Genomic DNA, 16,521 nt, shown 5'->3' with positions numbered 1-16,521 from the left:
AAGATTTTAAGTCCAGGAGGTGATGTGGTCAGATGCGTTCCTAGACCAGTAATACTCCTAAAATCCAAAGTCCTTGACACTAACCAAACACCAACTTGTAAAAGGCCTATTTAAAAACAGCAGTCTCAGAGTCCTTTTCTGTATGGTCAATAAGGTAGATGTATTTTCTGTTAACTGACAAATGGAAAAAGGGGTTTAGGACAATGAAGGCAAAAAATTATTTTAATTTTTGTCATTTAATTTGAGATGGTACTCAGTGAATATTTAAAAATCATATACAACTCAGGAGAGAAGCTAGACTAAAAGCAATAGTTGAAACTTTAGGACAGGGATCAGCAAACTATGGCTAGTGGGCCTATCTGGCCTGCTATCTGTTTTCATTCAACCTATGAGCTAAGAATGGCTTTTGGCTTTTACAATTTTAAATGGTTGGAAACGAAAATCAAATGAAGAATGATATTTCATGGCCTACAATAATCATATGAAATTCCAATTTCAGTTTGATAAATATTTACTGGAACAGAGCCATGCTCATTTTTTTACCGGCTGTCAACGGCTGCTTTCACGCTACAACTAGAGCAGAGTTAGTAGTTGCAAGACAGATCATACGGCCTGCAAAACCTACAATATTGACTATCTGGCCCTTTGAAGAAAAGGTTTGCAAACCCCTGCTCTAGAAGATTATAAAATTGCATTAAGAGAACTTACTTTATAGTAACAGAGGACACGACTTATTTAGTAACAGAAGCTCTGCATTCAGATTTTTTAAGGTAGCAATCGGAAAACTTTGGTTGTAAAAACATCTCACGTCTTTTAGTTACAAAGCAATGGCAAAAAAAGAAAGAAATTTGAAAAAAATTTATGATTTTTTAATCAAAGGATTATTTTAATTTAATCCTTTAAATTTAATTTCATCAAAGGATTTATGATTAACCTTGTTCTACTTTTTCTTTTACTGGAGATCTAAAATATTTATACCACTCATTTCATATTTTTGTTCCAATCTTTCACTGACCTCATAAAAATCACATTAATAACTGAGCCCTTGATATACTTTTTTCCTTTCACTCTATGCAAGGAATAAACACAAATTTTTTTAAATTGCTAAAGTGACAAATTAACACCTGATTTTTCCTTCAGACTTCTATCTACACTCCACAGCCACACTGTAGTCATACCCTAGAGCTGTTCATTATAGAGTATAATTCTATTGCCAAAGACTTCCAAAAATCAAACACAAAATAAGAGCTGATTCTTTGAAAATACCAAAGCAACTGATAAACCACTAATCTAGAAAAAAATGACCAATATCAGAAATAAAACAGAGAAAATCACTTCAGCCCTTCAGACAGAGATAAAAAGGAAACAGTACCAAAAATTTTATGCTCCTACATCTGCTAACATACAAATGAATTAAATTCCTTGAAAGACAAACTACAGAGCTACCACTCAAGAAGAAACAACCTAAACAGTCCTGTATCTATTAAACCAATTTACAGAAAGAAAATTCCAGGCCTACATGACTTTTTACTGGTGAATTCTATTAAACATTTATGTAGAAATAATACCAATTCTACACAAATCCTTCCAGAAAAATTAAAGAAGAAGGGATGCTTCCCAGTTCATTATATGAGGACACAGTTACTCTAATAATAAAACCAGACCAAGACATTAGGAGAAAAGAAAACTATAGAATAATGCCTCATAAACGTAAAAATTCTCAAAAATAATTAGCTAATAAAACTTAGCAATATATATAAAAGAGCAATATATCATGACCAAGTAATGTTTATCCCCTCAATACAAGACTGGTAAACATTCAAAAGTCAATCAATGTAACTCACTATATCAACAGTCTAAAGCAAAAAACCCATATGATTATCTCAGTAATAGATATAGGAAATGCATTTCACAAAATTTAACATCCATTCATGATAAAAAGTCTCAGCAAGCAAGAAATAGAAGAACTTCCTTAAACTGATAGCAAGTATCTAAAAAAACCCTACTGTTAACATCACGCTCAATAGTGAAAGACATTGCTTTCCTCATAAGATCAGTAACAAGGCAGGGATAGCCGCTCACACGATTCCTCCTCAACATCATACTAGAGGGCATACCCAGTGCAATAAGGCAAGAAAAAGAAATAAAAATCATACAGACTAGAAAGGAAGAAACAAAACTTTCTATTTGCAGATAACACAGTTGTCTACTTAGAAAATCTCCAAAATCTGTGACAGAGTCAGTACAACTAAAAAGTGTGTTTAGAAAGTCACAGGACATAAGGTCAATATGCAAAATCAATTACATTTCTATATACTATCAACCAAAACCAGGAAACTGGTAATTTTTTAAACTGCCACTTATAATGGTAAAATACTTAGGTATAAATCTAACAAAATACGTATGGTAAACTATAAATGATGGAAGAAATAAAAAAAGACCCACATAAATAGAAAGCTATACTATATTCATGGATTGGAAAAATCCAGTATGGTCAATATATTGATCCCCTCAACAGATTCAATGCAACCCCAATGATTTTAAAATGTACATGGAAAAAATACAGAATAGAATAACTCTGAAAAAGAATACCAACATTGGCAGCCTCTTACTGCCTGATTTCAATACTTACTAAGAGGCTACAGTAATCAAGAGAAAGAGGTATCAATGAAAGCACAGACACACAGATTAATGGAACAGAAACCAGAGTCTAGAAATAGAGGCAAACATATATGGCCAAATTTTCTTTTTTATTTTTTTGAGATGGAGTCTTGCTCTGTCGCCCAGGCTGGAGTGCAGTGGCATGATCTTGGCTCACTGCAAGCTCTGCCTCCAGGGTTCACGCCATTCTCCTGCCTCAGCCTCCCGAGTAGCTGGGACTACAGGTGCCCACCACCATGCCAGGATAATTTTTTGTATTTTTTAGTAGAGACGGGGTTTCACTGTATTAGTCACGATGGTCTCGATCTCCTGACCTCGTGATCCATGCAAAGGCAATTTCAATAAGGTACAAAAGCAATTCAATGCATCTTTTCAACAAATAGTGCTGGAACAACTAGACATCCATATTAAAAAACATAAATCTTGGTCCATATCTTGCACCACATACAAATTAACTCATGTATCATAGACTAAAACGACAATGACAAAAACCTCTATAAAACTTGAAGAAAACATAGGAAAAAATCTTTGTGAACTTGGGTTAGACAAAGATTTCTTAAATATGACACCCAAATACAGTCCACTAATTTTTTTTATATGCTGACTTCATGAAAATTAAAGACTTCTGCTTTTCATAGGAGAATGAAAAGAAGCCACAGAAAAGTGAAAATACTTGCAAAACATATAACTGATAAACAACTTGTATCCAAATACAGGAAGAACTCTCAAAAGTTAGCAGTAAGAAAATTAAGCAAACTAGGCAACATATATCCTCTCTGTTGTTCCTCTAAAAAACTGTCTAAAAGCCAGGCTGATATTAGTTCACATCAAGAGTAAAATAAACACTTTATTTAAATAAATAATACTACCTCACAAATAGCTCAGCCATCTCCTTATTCCTTTTATAAATAAAACTGCCACAAGCTTCAATTGTTGCTAATTATATCAGGTAGTATTTTCCTTTTGAAAAAACAACAGTGTATGCATACACTGGTTGTTACAGCAAAACTTAATCAAAAAATACTTGGAGAGTTTGTTATTAAGTTTTTTTTTTTTTGAGATGGGGTCTCACTCTGTCACCCAAGCTGGAGTGCAGTGATATGATTTCCGCTCAATGCGACCTCCACCTCCTGGGTTCAAGCAATTCTCCTGCCTCAGCCTCCTGAGTAGCTGGTATTACAGGTGTGTGCTACCACACCTGGCTAGTTTTTGTATTTTTAGTAGAGATGGTGTTTCACCATATTGGCCAGGCTGGTCTTGAACTGCTGACTTCAACTGATCCACCTGCCTTAGCCTCCCAAAGTGCTGGGATTACAGATGTGAGCCACCACACCCAGCCCGTTATTAATTTGTATTTCTATTGCACAGAATAGAATGTGAAATATGTGCAATTAGTCAATCAGATGTTTAAACACTAGACTAGTATTTAACACTGCCTTCTAGTCATGTCTTTTTGGTTGATAAAAACCCAAACCTGAGAGCTAAATTTAGTAATTGCACATCATGAACATAAATATATACTGATAACGAAAATGACAGATACTAAATATATAGGGGAAAAATAAAATTTCATACATTCAATAATTATAATTCAAGGTACTTATTAAATCTGATAAATAAGTCTCAGGTTTTCAAAGGGCCTGCCATATCATTCACTATAGTATTAGCTACTTCCTAGTTCATTTGATTTTAAAATAAAATAGAGTAGGTAGACATACTATACATTCAGACTATCTAAAGGAGAAGCCACTTTTGCCAGTACTACACAGCCACATAATGATACATAGTTCTAAAAATTATCCTCAATGGAGTTAAGGTCAATGATCCAATAACTTCATTTATAGGAAACTGCTCCAAGAAAATAAGCAGAAATATAGACAAATATGTATGTACAAATATGTGCAGTGAAGAATTATTTGTAATAGATAAAATTGTAAACAGCTCAGTTATCTGAAAACAAGGTAGGTTAATATATGATATATTGACTACATTATTGTACATAACAAAGACTTTTTAATGACATGGTAAAAAGCAGATGAGAATTTATATTTTATCTTTATATATTTCTATACTATGTATATTCTACACAGGTGAAAATGATATATGCTCAACTTGTATTTCCCAAAGATCACTGTATCAACACAGTAAAAGATGGCAAATGAAAGCCTAGTATAATAATTCAAGCAAGAAATAAAGAAGGTATGAATAAAGAGGGTATCAATTAATACAATCGCACTAGAATGAAAAGAAGAAATATTACAGTTTCAAGAGATTTTTAAGAAACAATCAACAGGTTGTGGCTGCCAAGTAGAACAGCAGGTAACAAAGAAGAATTGTAGTTAACAAAGTGGAAGTGTAGGTAACAATGAAGAGATCTGGCTAAATTTTAATTCCACAAACTAAAGTCAGAGATGCAGAAGGCAAAATAGCTTAGGGTAAAATAACAAGACCAGGTGACTCTGAAGTAAAATTTTAAATTTAAACAAACTTTCTATATATTATGTTTAATATGGCAAGATCCATTCTATATATTAGAAATGATTTTTATTCAGAAAGCTTCAATCATCTGGAATATTAACTAATATGGAATACATTTCTTAATGAAGCAATATCAGTGAGTTATTGCTATTCTAAAATCTTTATTCAGAATTATCTCAGTAGGGGAATAAATTGTTTAATTTTTTTCAAAATATTCTAACTTGAAAATGGCAAAAATGAACTATTTCAAGAAAAAGCTTTGTAAGTTACCATATCATTTTTATTCTCCATAAAAATGCTGAGTTTCTTCAAGAATGACACAACTAGAATTAGCAGCTCAAAATTGTCCCGATCAAGGGCTTTCACCAACATGTGAACTATGTTCTTGTTCCTCATTTTCAGTTCAGTACGAGTATCCTCAGCAAGATTCAGAAGCAAATAAAGAGCAACTAGAAAAGTAAAATATATGAGAGTTAAAGAATTAGTATACTGAATCAATAATTTAGAAAATCATTTCTACTCACCAAGGCAACAGAGTTAGCTCTAAAAAGGTAATATATTATTTTGAAAATTTTAACTGGTTAATAATTGGTTAATTAAAAAACATTTATTGTTACTGAATGGGATATGTGTTTGTGTGTGTGTATGTGTGTTATCTAAAACAAAACACACATATAAAATAATCCATACAATGCTGAGAAGGACACAATAACCAAAATAAAACGATTCCTGCCCTCTTGGAGCTTACAGTTTAATAGAAATCAAATGGCAATTAAAGGTAGATAAGTCAGGAAAAAATAAAGCAGACAGAGGAAAATAGTTTTTATACATATAGAAAACAAGATAATATATCATAAAACTTTAATAACTAAAGTCTGCTGTGTTAAAAAGTGCAATAATCCAAAATATACAGTATAGCTACAGCTAAATTTGAGCCTACTAAAATCAACTTTTCATATGCAAACTGATTTTCTGTTAGTCACTATAAGAAAAGACCGTATGAAATTCAGTAATACAATTATTGCACTAGACAGAGTTGAAGCCATTGTTTGCTAGTTTTAAGTAAAATTTCTTTCAGATTTGTGTAATAAAAATGCTTAGGTTATCAAAAGAAACATTTGCTTTTTATAGTGAAAACGATATTAATAGATAATGCTTTCCATTTTTCCTTGATTGACAGTGAGCTTCAGAGTTCAATTTCTGTAAGAATTATGTAGGCTTTTATGGTCAATATAGTCTTTTTGCTCTCTTGTGGCCTCATTGTTTTAGTATTTCACTTCATGTATTCTTGCAAACTACCTCTCAACACTTATGAAAAGAAGAAATACATGCATATGTATATACATAAGTAGATAAATATAAAATTTATTTATTTAACAAATATTAGAGATGGAAAGTTAAATCACACTTATCTACTTATACATAAGTAGATAAATATAAAATTTATTTATTTAACAAATATTAGAGATGGAAAGTTAAATCACACTTATTATTAAGTACCTATTGTATGCCAGGCCTGTTGATGTATAAAGGCTGTTTAAATTCTAAAACAGTTTTATGAGGAAAGAAGTATTATAAAAATTTTACAGATTGGAAACCCCTGATTCAAAGAAATTAAATTACTTTCCCTACCATACAGCTATAAAGTGGTAGTGCTAAATTAAAATTCAAGCCTATCAGAATCCAAAGCTCATATATTTACACTATTACATTATGCTGACTTTCTATGCAAGGCACTGTCAAAAGGTTTTAGAATTACATTGAAAAAACAAACAGACTTCTCTTTACAGCCAAGATAGATGTAGCCGGTTGAATATTGTCCTTCTAAAATTTATGTTCACCCAGAACCTCAGGATGTGCCTTATTTGGAAATAGGGTCTTTGCAGATGTAATTGGTTACGGTGAGGTAATAATGGATTAAGGTGGACCGTGAATCCAATGAGTGGTGTCTTAAGAAGAGGAGGAGGTGACGTAACAGAGACTGATAGAGTGGGAAGAAGGCCATATGAAGACAAAGGCAGAGACTGGAGTGATGTAGCTAAAAGCCAAGAAGCACCAAGAATTGCTGGGACCCACCAAAAGCTAGAAAGAGACAAGAGAAGATTCTTTTCCAGAGCCTTCAGAGAGAATGTGGGCCTGATGATACCTTGACTTTGGCCTTCCACCCTCCAGAGCTATGACAGAATAAATTTCTGTTGTTTTAAGCCACCCGGTTTACGGTAATCTGTTATAGCACCCCAGAAAATTAATAGGATGGGGTTTTAAACCTTTGCCTGACAACACCACAAAAAAATCTGACTGAAATACACAAAACAAAGATTCACAATAGTGGACACCAGACAATGAAGGACAGTAATCCCTGAGAGATAAGAAATAAATGAGATAGTCCTATGTTTGCCCTAGAATATTGCCTTGAGAGTTTCCAGGTCACAAAACAGTGAAGGAGAATCCAGGCAGAACCTGATAGAATCCCTGAGTTAAGGAGATGAAGCCAAGAATCCAGAGACGCCAAAGAGTTCACAGAAAAGAGTACTGAAGAAGAAAGAGCTGAGCAGAGAGAAACTCTGGAGTTCTAACAGAGGTCTCCCTCAAATATTGAGTTGAGTATTGATTGGAGCATAGGAATTTAAGTGAGGCTGGGACAGAACAAAATGAGAGGAGTAGAAGAACAGAACAAAATGAGAGGAGTAGAAGAACAGAACAAAATGAGAGGAGTAGAAGAACAAAGCTGAAAATAATGCCTGCTTCTACCAACCATACTGGCAATCCCATAGTTCATGCATTAGTGGGTAGAGCCCTGAGAAGGGTCTTACCTCCGTAGTGGGAAATAACTAGCTCTATACTAAATGCTGCTTCTGTCCAGACTAACAAATTATAAGATTAAGATCCAAAAGGATCAAACTGTTTCCAAGTAATTTAACTATGTTCCCAAATAAAACTCAAAGATATTTTTAGGAATAAAAAAGTCCACCTACAACAATGTAAATTTCACTGTCTTGCTTCTTTTTTTTTTTTTTTTTTTTTTTTTTTGAGACAGAGTTTTGCTCTTGTTGCCCAGGCTGGAATGCAATGGCGTGACCTTGGCTCACTGCAACCTCCACCTCCCGGGTTCAAACAATTCTCCTGCCTCAGCCTCCTGAGTAGCTGGGATTATAGGCATCCACCACCACGCCTGGCTAATTTTGTATTTTTAGTAGAGATGGGGTTTCACCATGTTGGTCAGGCTGGTCTCAAACTCCTGACCCCAGGTGATCTGCCTTGGCCTCCCAAAGTGCTGGGATTACAGGCATGAACCACCACGCCTGACCCTGTCTTGCTTCTAATCAAAGATTTTCAGTCATACAAGAAGCAGGGAATATAACTCACAAGGAAGAGAAAAATGAACCAATTGCAACTGTCCGAGAATTAACCTAGAGTTTAATTATAAAAACGGAACATTATGTCATATAACTGTATTCCAGATCTTCTAAAAGTTAAGTAGAGACAAGGGAGATATAAAAAAAATATTCAAACTTCTATCACAGAAAACTACAATGCTTGAGACTATAAACTAGCTGAAATTAACAGCAGTTTAGAGATAGAAGAAAAAAAGATTAGTGAAACTGAAGACATAATCACAGAAACTATCCAAAATTAAACAGACAGAGAAACATGGCAAAAATGTAGAGTATCAGAGAACTGTGGAACAACTTTGAGTGGCCTAATATATGTTTAACTGAAGTCCCTGAAAAAATAACAGAAACATTTCCAAATTTAGTGAAAATTATAAACCCAGAGTTTCAATAAGCTCACTAAACTCTAAAAACAAGAAACAGAAAAAAAATTACACCAAGGCCCGGTGTAATAAATTGCTCAAAACGAATGATGAAGAGACAATCCACCTTATATTAATATATAGACAAAGATAGCATGACAGCAGACTTCTCATCAAAAACAATGCAAACAAGGCAACAGTGGAGCAACATCCTTACAAAAAAAGTTGTCGACCTAGAGTTCTAAACCCAGTGAAAATATTTCAAAAAGATAAAAATATTTTAAAAATGAGACTTTTTTAGACACACAAAAGATAATTAACCACTGGTAAATATGTCCTACAAGAAACGTTAAAGTAAACTGCTCAGGCAAAAAGAAAATGACAGCACACAGAAATATGGATCTACACAAAGGAATAATATCAATGGAAATGGTAACTCTACAAGTAAATATATAAGATTATTTTCTTATTAAATATATCTTTAAAATAAAATTATGTATATAAAATGATAATGTGTTATACAGTTTTTTGTTTGTTTGTTTCTGGCTTTTTTTTCTGAGACGGAGTCTCGCTCTGTCACCTGACTGGAGTGCAATGGTGTGATCTTGGCTCATTGCAACCTCCGCTCCCAGGTTCAAGTGATTCTCCTGCCTCAGTCTCCTGAGTAGCTGGGGACTACAGGCGTGTGCCACCACACCCAGCTAATTTTTGTTTTTTGGTGGAGACAGGGTTTCCCCATGTTGCCCAGGCTGGTCTCAAACTCCTGACCTCAAGTGATCTGCCCACCTAGGCCTCCCAGAATGCTGGGATTACAGGTGTGAGCCACGACATCTGGCCTTATTATAGGGTTTATAACATATGTATAAGTATAATACACGTTAGTAATAGCATAGAGGTGGGAGAGGGAAGAAATGATTGCAACACTAAGCATGAAATGGCACAAAATACTTGACAGCAGAGTTAACTTACAATAAGTTAAGCATGTATCACTTGTAGGTAGACAACTATGATTAAAGAGGTATAATATAAACCTTAAAGCAATCAATAAAATAACAAAAGACTTATAGCTAAGCTAACAATGGAAATAAAATAGAATTTAAAAAATCTCAAATCCGTAAGAAGGCAGACAAGAAGGAAAAAGGAGGAAAAAGACACATACACACACAAACATGCAAAGCCAATCTAAATGCTGTTCATAAAAAAACACACTTAATATAGACATAAATATATTAAAAATAAAAGGATAGACAAATATATCCCATGCTAACACTAGTCACAAGAAGAAGTAGATTAACATAAGAAAAGGTAGATTTCAGACCAAAAAATGTTACCAGCCATGATGAAGAACACTTCATACTTATAACAAGGACAATTCATCAATAGCACATCTACATCCTATATCTTTATGTCCCCAAGAATACAGAGCTTCAAAAATACATGTACTGAAAACTGGTAGATGTGCAGGAGCAATAAATAAATCACAATTATAGTCAGAGATTTCAATATTACTCTCTCAATAATAGAAAAAGTACAGAAAAACAGCAACACATGTAAAGCCTTGAACATCAATTATTTGGGAAAAAAATAACTCCCTTCTAAATAACCCAAGGGCCAAAAAAGAAACCAAAAGAGAAACTGGAAAGTATTTAAACTGAATGAAAATGAAAACAGGACATATGAAAATCTGTGGGATGCCATTAAAGAAGTGCTTAATGGGAAATTTATAGCACTAAATATCTGTATTTGAGAGGAAAGGTCTTGAGTAAATGACCTCAGCTTCCACTTAAAAAACAACAACAACAACAACAACAACAAAAAAATAAGAGTATATTAAACCCAAAGTAAGCTGAAGAAAAAAAATTATAAAGATCAAAGTAGAAATCAATGGAATAAAATATTGGTAGGGCTAAAATCACCCAATATCAACATTTTCCATAAGCTACGGTAATGAAGACACTGTGCTATTGGCATCAAAAACACACAAAAGTGATGGATAGAACAAAATAGAAACCCCAAAATAGGCATGACACATATGGACAAATGGTTCTGACAAAGATATAAATCAATTCAGTAGATAAAAGATAGTGTTTTCAAAAGTAGTACTTAAATAATTAGTTATTTATATGCAAAAAGAATGAAGAACTTTGATCCATTCCTCACCCCATATACAAAAATTAACTCAAAATATATTATAGCCTTAACTAAACTCTGAGACTATACAACTTCTAGAAGAAAACATATTAGAAAATAATTGTAACCTGTAGTTAGGAAAGGATTTCTTAGATACAATACCAAAACCATGATCCAAAAAACACTAAGTTGGAATTCATAAAAATGTAAAATTCTGCTCTTAAAAAGATACTTTAGGAGAACAAAAATTTCTGCAAATCACCTATCTGATAAATGCTTATATCCAAAACATATAAAGAATAGATACAAAACAATCCAATTTAATAATAAGGCAAAAGTTATGAAGGCACACTTCAATAAACATAAAGAGATGGCAGATGAGCACATCAAGAGATGCTCAACATTAATCAGTCACTAGGGAAATTCAAATCAAAACCACATACATTCATGGTGAGAATATAAAAACAACTAGTATAGAAAAACATTTGGCAGTTTCTTACAAAGTTAAACATACACCTATCCTATGACTCAGCCATTCCATCATTAGGTATTTAACTAAGAGAAAAGAAAGTCTATGTCCATACAAAGACTTGTAGAAAAATGTTCACAGCAGCATTAAAATTGCCAAAAACTGGAAATATTCTAATGATCATCAACAGGTGAATACAAGGAAATACTATTCAATAACAAAAAGGAATAAACTATTGATAAATGCAATAATATGGATGAATCTTTAATAATGCTGAGTAAAAGACAAAAATGCATACATACTATATGATTTCATTTATATAAAACTCTAGAAAATGCAAACTAAGCTAAAGTGACAGAAAGCAGATCAGTGATGACTTGGGAATGAGGAAGAAGGCAGAAGGAAGAAGGAAAGGGAGAGATTGTTAAAATGCATGAGGAAATTTTGGGAGCAATGGATATGTACCTTATCTTGATTATGGTCATTATTTCATGGGTATTTACATATGTTAAAATTTGTCAAATTATATACTTTAAAACTATACGGTTTATTGTCTATCAGTTATACCTCAATAAAGCTGTTAAGAGAGTATACAATATTTGCATAAATATTTGGTTAGAAACAGAGCTTAAAGTTTTGCATGTTAAAAAAGTCAAATTAGTTCTTTGAAACTTTTACATGAAAACAATTGCTTTCTTGAGATTTGATGCATTTTGGATTATATGCTAACATAGATAATACCTATTATTTTCTAGCATATTTTAAAATGAACTTTTGAAAATCTGACATTTTCTCCAACAGGTTGAACTAAATTACTTGGCTTCAAATATTTTAAAAACTCAGTGTAGTTAAAATTGTTACTAATCTTCACAGGATGAAAATATTTTGGGAGTTAACAAGTATTTCCATGTACAAAGTTAGTCAAACACCAATAAACTACATGAATCATCAAATAGTCAAGTATAAATCAGGACTTAAATTCACACTTAAAAGCCCCATGTCATTATCACTAACCACCATAAGATTTTACATCTTATCAGTAACCAAGAAACCATACTATTGAAGTTTTAAATATCTTAATAAAGCTACAGACAAGGAATTCTTTTCTATTAAACAACAGAAATATTTTTAAATTTTTATATCAATTTCCTAGGAAAGCAACAAAATAATTCACTTTATAAAACAAGTAAGTTAGGGCTGAAGAGACAAAGATTGATATTATTGAAAAGGTCACACACTGGATTAAAAAATTCTTTCTTAGGAAATAAATAATAAGTATACAAGCATTTAGGAACTAAATGGGGAAAAATAGTAGAGTGAAATTTAAAACATTACCCATGCTAAAGACAGACGAACTTGTAGCATATTAACATTTATAGAACTTTCAGCTATTCTCACATTAGCTTTACAGGTATGATAAAAAGTGAACAAAACAAATGTATTTGGAGTAAGTACTTTGTTGCTTTCCTCATTGCTTAGGAATATCATACCTCGTAATAGCTGTTCCTGTTTTACCACAAGCCCCTGGTACTTTTTAAAGGTTTTTTCATAATCCTTTCTCAAGGTTTGGTTTTCAGGGTCTTCATCAAGTAAACAACTTGTTAAGGATCATCCATACTCATTGAAGCAAAAAAAATCTACTGATAAATTCTATGAACAATGGCACTATTAAATTCTATGTGCAACTTTATCCAGTTATTTTTCTCACCAAAAGTTTAACTAAAATGTTATCTGCATAATAATTGTGCTGTAACAGCACTTCTTATTTAAGTGCTCATGGATTCCCTGGGAGTCTTTGGGTGAACAAACTTTTTTATGTAGCCCACAGCTAACATCATATAGATGTTTGAACCTCACCAAATACTTGAATTCCCAGAAACTATATGTGAATATTTTATATAGGTGCACAAGTCTATAACTTTCAACAGATTATCAAGTGGGTCCACGAACCAAAAAAATTACTGCCTCAGAAAGAGTGATTTAGTTACTAAGAACACTGGATTTTACTTCAGACAGATGCCCAGAATATTCAAAGGATATAGATTAAATCTAAAGCTTTTGTAGCAGCCTTTTCAGACTAGAGATGCCAAGAAAGAACTAACCCAAACTTAAAGGTAAACAAATTTTAAAAATCACATCTTTTGGTCCCAAATCGTCCTCTGGACTTCTTGCAAAAATAATCAGTTACTTCAGTATCCCCAAGCATATGAGTCAAGCATATGACCCCAGAATACGAGTCAATGCAGCTGACCTTGTTGAATACCACTTGTATCAAAATACAAAGAAATTTAGGACATAATAAAATAGCAACATGTCAGGAGAAATGACCAGAATTCTGATGTCATTTTTATATCCCTTCAATTACCATAATCTGTTGAGTCTAAGATACATTTTCCTCACATCTTAACATCTCAAAAACTGGATGTGTCTTATAATCCCTGATGTGTCATAGTTTAATTGAAAGCATATGTTCCTCTCCTCGCACTTAATTAAACAATAGTGAATCTTAAAATTAATGGTGTCTGATATAGAAATACAATATGTCCTAAGATATCAGCTCTTGTCACCAAACAATAACAAAATGCAAATTCATGATTGCTAAAGAGTTCCACTAGCGGTTCCCTCCATACTTCTCCAGTTTAAATAAATTTTGGGTACCACTGAAGCATTCAGGAGTCTTGTGACTCTAGAACTGATGTAAAGTCTCTAGGATTCTTGGGTTGTTGATGTAGTTGAGTCACTATCAATCTAGATGCCAGAAGTTTATGGTATGCATAGAAAATTTATAAACCTGAAAAGATTCTAATTAAGAAAAGTCAAAGCTTGTGTGTGGGTGTGGATTTTATAGTATCTTGGAGTTCCATGTGACAATAGTAAAAGCCTGAGAGATTTTGTACACAATAACCTGAATTAACCTGTTACAACATAGATTAAATTGAAGCCTCAGGGTTTCCAGAGGCCAAAATTAATATAAAAGTAAGGTCCACTTTTGCACAAAGCAGAGTTAAAAATGTATGATATTCTGCAAAACAGGAATAAAGTTTTCACTTTTTAAAAGACATAATAAACACTTGATTCAAAGGAAAGTTACCAGCATGCCTAGCTGATCTGCAAAACATATCATGTTTGAACAGATACGAATAAACCAGGGGCCTTTGATCTAGAAGCATTGAGTTTAGAGGCTAAAATATGATAAATATCCTCAAATATGAGAAGAATTATGATGTTGACGAGAATAGCCTTATTCCATATTGCTTTAGTATACAATACTAGAACCAATGGATAGAAGTTATTGGGGAATGGACTTCAGTGCACTAAGCAAAAGACTATTATAATAAACAGAATGCTAAACCACAGAATGGGTGAAATAAATAAACACTGAGATTGTTAAAGAGGAGCCTATGTAATAGCATTTGCCAGGGAAGCTGCAGAAATATTTTTATATTTGTAAGACAGGTTAAAACAGATACCTAAGTTTCCTTTCACAGGTTCTATTATTCTATAGGCCTTTCAAATTTTTATTTATTAACAACAGTATTTTTGCACTTTCCTAGAAAAATGGAACCTTTAACTAGGTTCATCACCAAATTTACACCCATTCTAATCAAAGTCACCTTAGTACTCACACAGCAGTATATAAGCAGCAGTGGTGGGCCAGGCTTCAACTAACCAAAGGATCTTAGTGGATGTAATGACGTAACCACTTAGAGGCTCACCTACTAAGTTACCCGACACAACTATTACCTGCTCCTTCTACCTCATTTACTAATAAAGGTTGTGAAGAGACAAAAAGTGAATATCAAACTGTATTCATTTTGATAGTTTCAATCTACTTCTTAACCTTCAATAACACACTCCTGCATTGTTTCCAAGTAATGCAATTAACAATTTTTTAAAAAAAGAACAAAACCATCCCACCCATCCAAAACTTAAAGCAAAAGACAACAGACGGTTCAAATGCCACTCTAAAAGGATATCAGCTTTCTTCTTCTTTGAGAGTTCTTCTTGCCAAAGCTCATGTCTTTTTAACTCATGATCAATAATATTCATACACAGAGCTCCAATTTTATAGTGAGTAATAAGTCCATGAAATTGAGAAAAGCTTTAAAGAAGACATTTTAATATATATTTAAAAGAATACATTTTATGGGTACAGGATATTTGTTTTTGGTGATCACTGGTACGAACCATGTAGAAAATAAATTTGATATACATATTTTAATAAATGAATATATCCACAATACACTAGGAAGACTTGCGATTATAAAATTACTTTAAATATATCACACTACTCTTACCTAAAATAGTTATTTTTAAGAAGTTAGAAAGTAGACATTTTTTGTAACTAACCACCATATTAACTACTCAGATATTCACAATAGATTTTTAGATTATTGTCTAACAAAACTAATAATGTAGCAATACTAGACATACATTTTATTTATTGTATAAAACTGACATCAGAGAATTCGTAAAGTACTAGTAATCAGGTTTTACATATGTTTTCTAGACAATACATTAATCCAAGTATTTATTCAATAAATACTTATTTGCTAATACTAGCACATTTTTAGAACAGAAGCAGCAATTCTCTAGGAATTGGCTAGAAACTTTTCATAATGTCTTAATAAGTATCTTCTTTCTTAAGGATATATGTGTATAAATAATAAATACGAATACATAACAGGTATGTGTTTGTACATACATGCGTATATGTAACAATAACATTTACTAAGCACTTACTCTGGGTCAGGCTTTATTCTAAGTATTTTAATTTTTAATTCATTTAATCCAAAAAACTATCCAAAGAGGGTGCCACTATTACTATCCAAATTTTACTCATAAGGAAACCGAGGCATGAGTGGGTATAGACTAAATGAAAGACAGAATAACAGATAGCAAGACAGACAATGGGAAACAGGAATAAGAATTCAGCAGTAGAGCATAGGCAGACACACAGAAAAACTGAGAGAACAAGTGATCTACAAATTGAATCAATGACACAGACAAAGAGCAATAGAGATACAGT

The 16,521-nt window shown here is 32.8% G+C and overlaps 1 protein-coding gene across 3 annotated transcripts in view; it reads right to left on the bottom strand.

Moving 5' to 3' along the window:
- The window catches only part of KIFAP3 (kinesin associated protein 3), a 162,308-nt gene that overhangs the window by 95,908 nt on the left and 49,879 nt on the right, over positions 1–16,521 (bottom strand). For all 3 annotated transcript variants that reach the window (XM_055365908.2, XM_004027875.5, XM_055365913.2), the window contains exons 7-9: positions 15,470–15,594; positions 12,983–13,081; positions 5,410–5,588 (exon numbers count right to left, since the gene is read on the bottom strand). In XM_055365908.2, the coding sequence (XP_055221883.1) occupies positions 5,410–5,588; positions 12,983–13,081; positions 15,470–15,594 (403 nt within the window). The remainder of the gene's footprint in view (positions 1–5,409; positions 5,589–12,982; positions 13,082–15,469; positions 15,595–16,521) is intronic.

This window comes from Gorilla gorilla, chromosome 1 (assembly GCF_029281585.2).
Source record: "Gorilla gorilla gorilla isolate KB3781 chromosome 1, NHGRI_mGorGor1-v2.1_pri, whole genome shotgun sequence".
Classification (NCBI taxonomy): domain Eukaryota; kingdom Metazoa; phylum Chordata; class Mammalia; order Primates; family Hominidae; genus Gorilla; species Gorilla gorilla.
The sequence above is the reverse complement of the archived record's forward strand: the minus strand, read 5'-3'. Positions and strand labels throughout refer to the sequence as shown.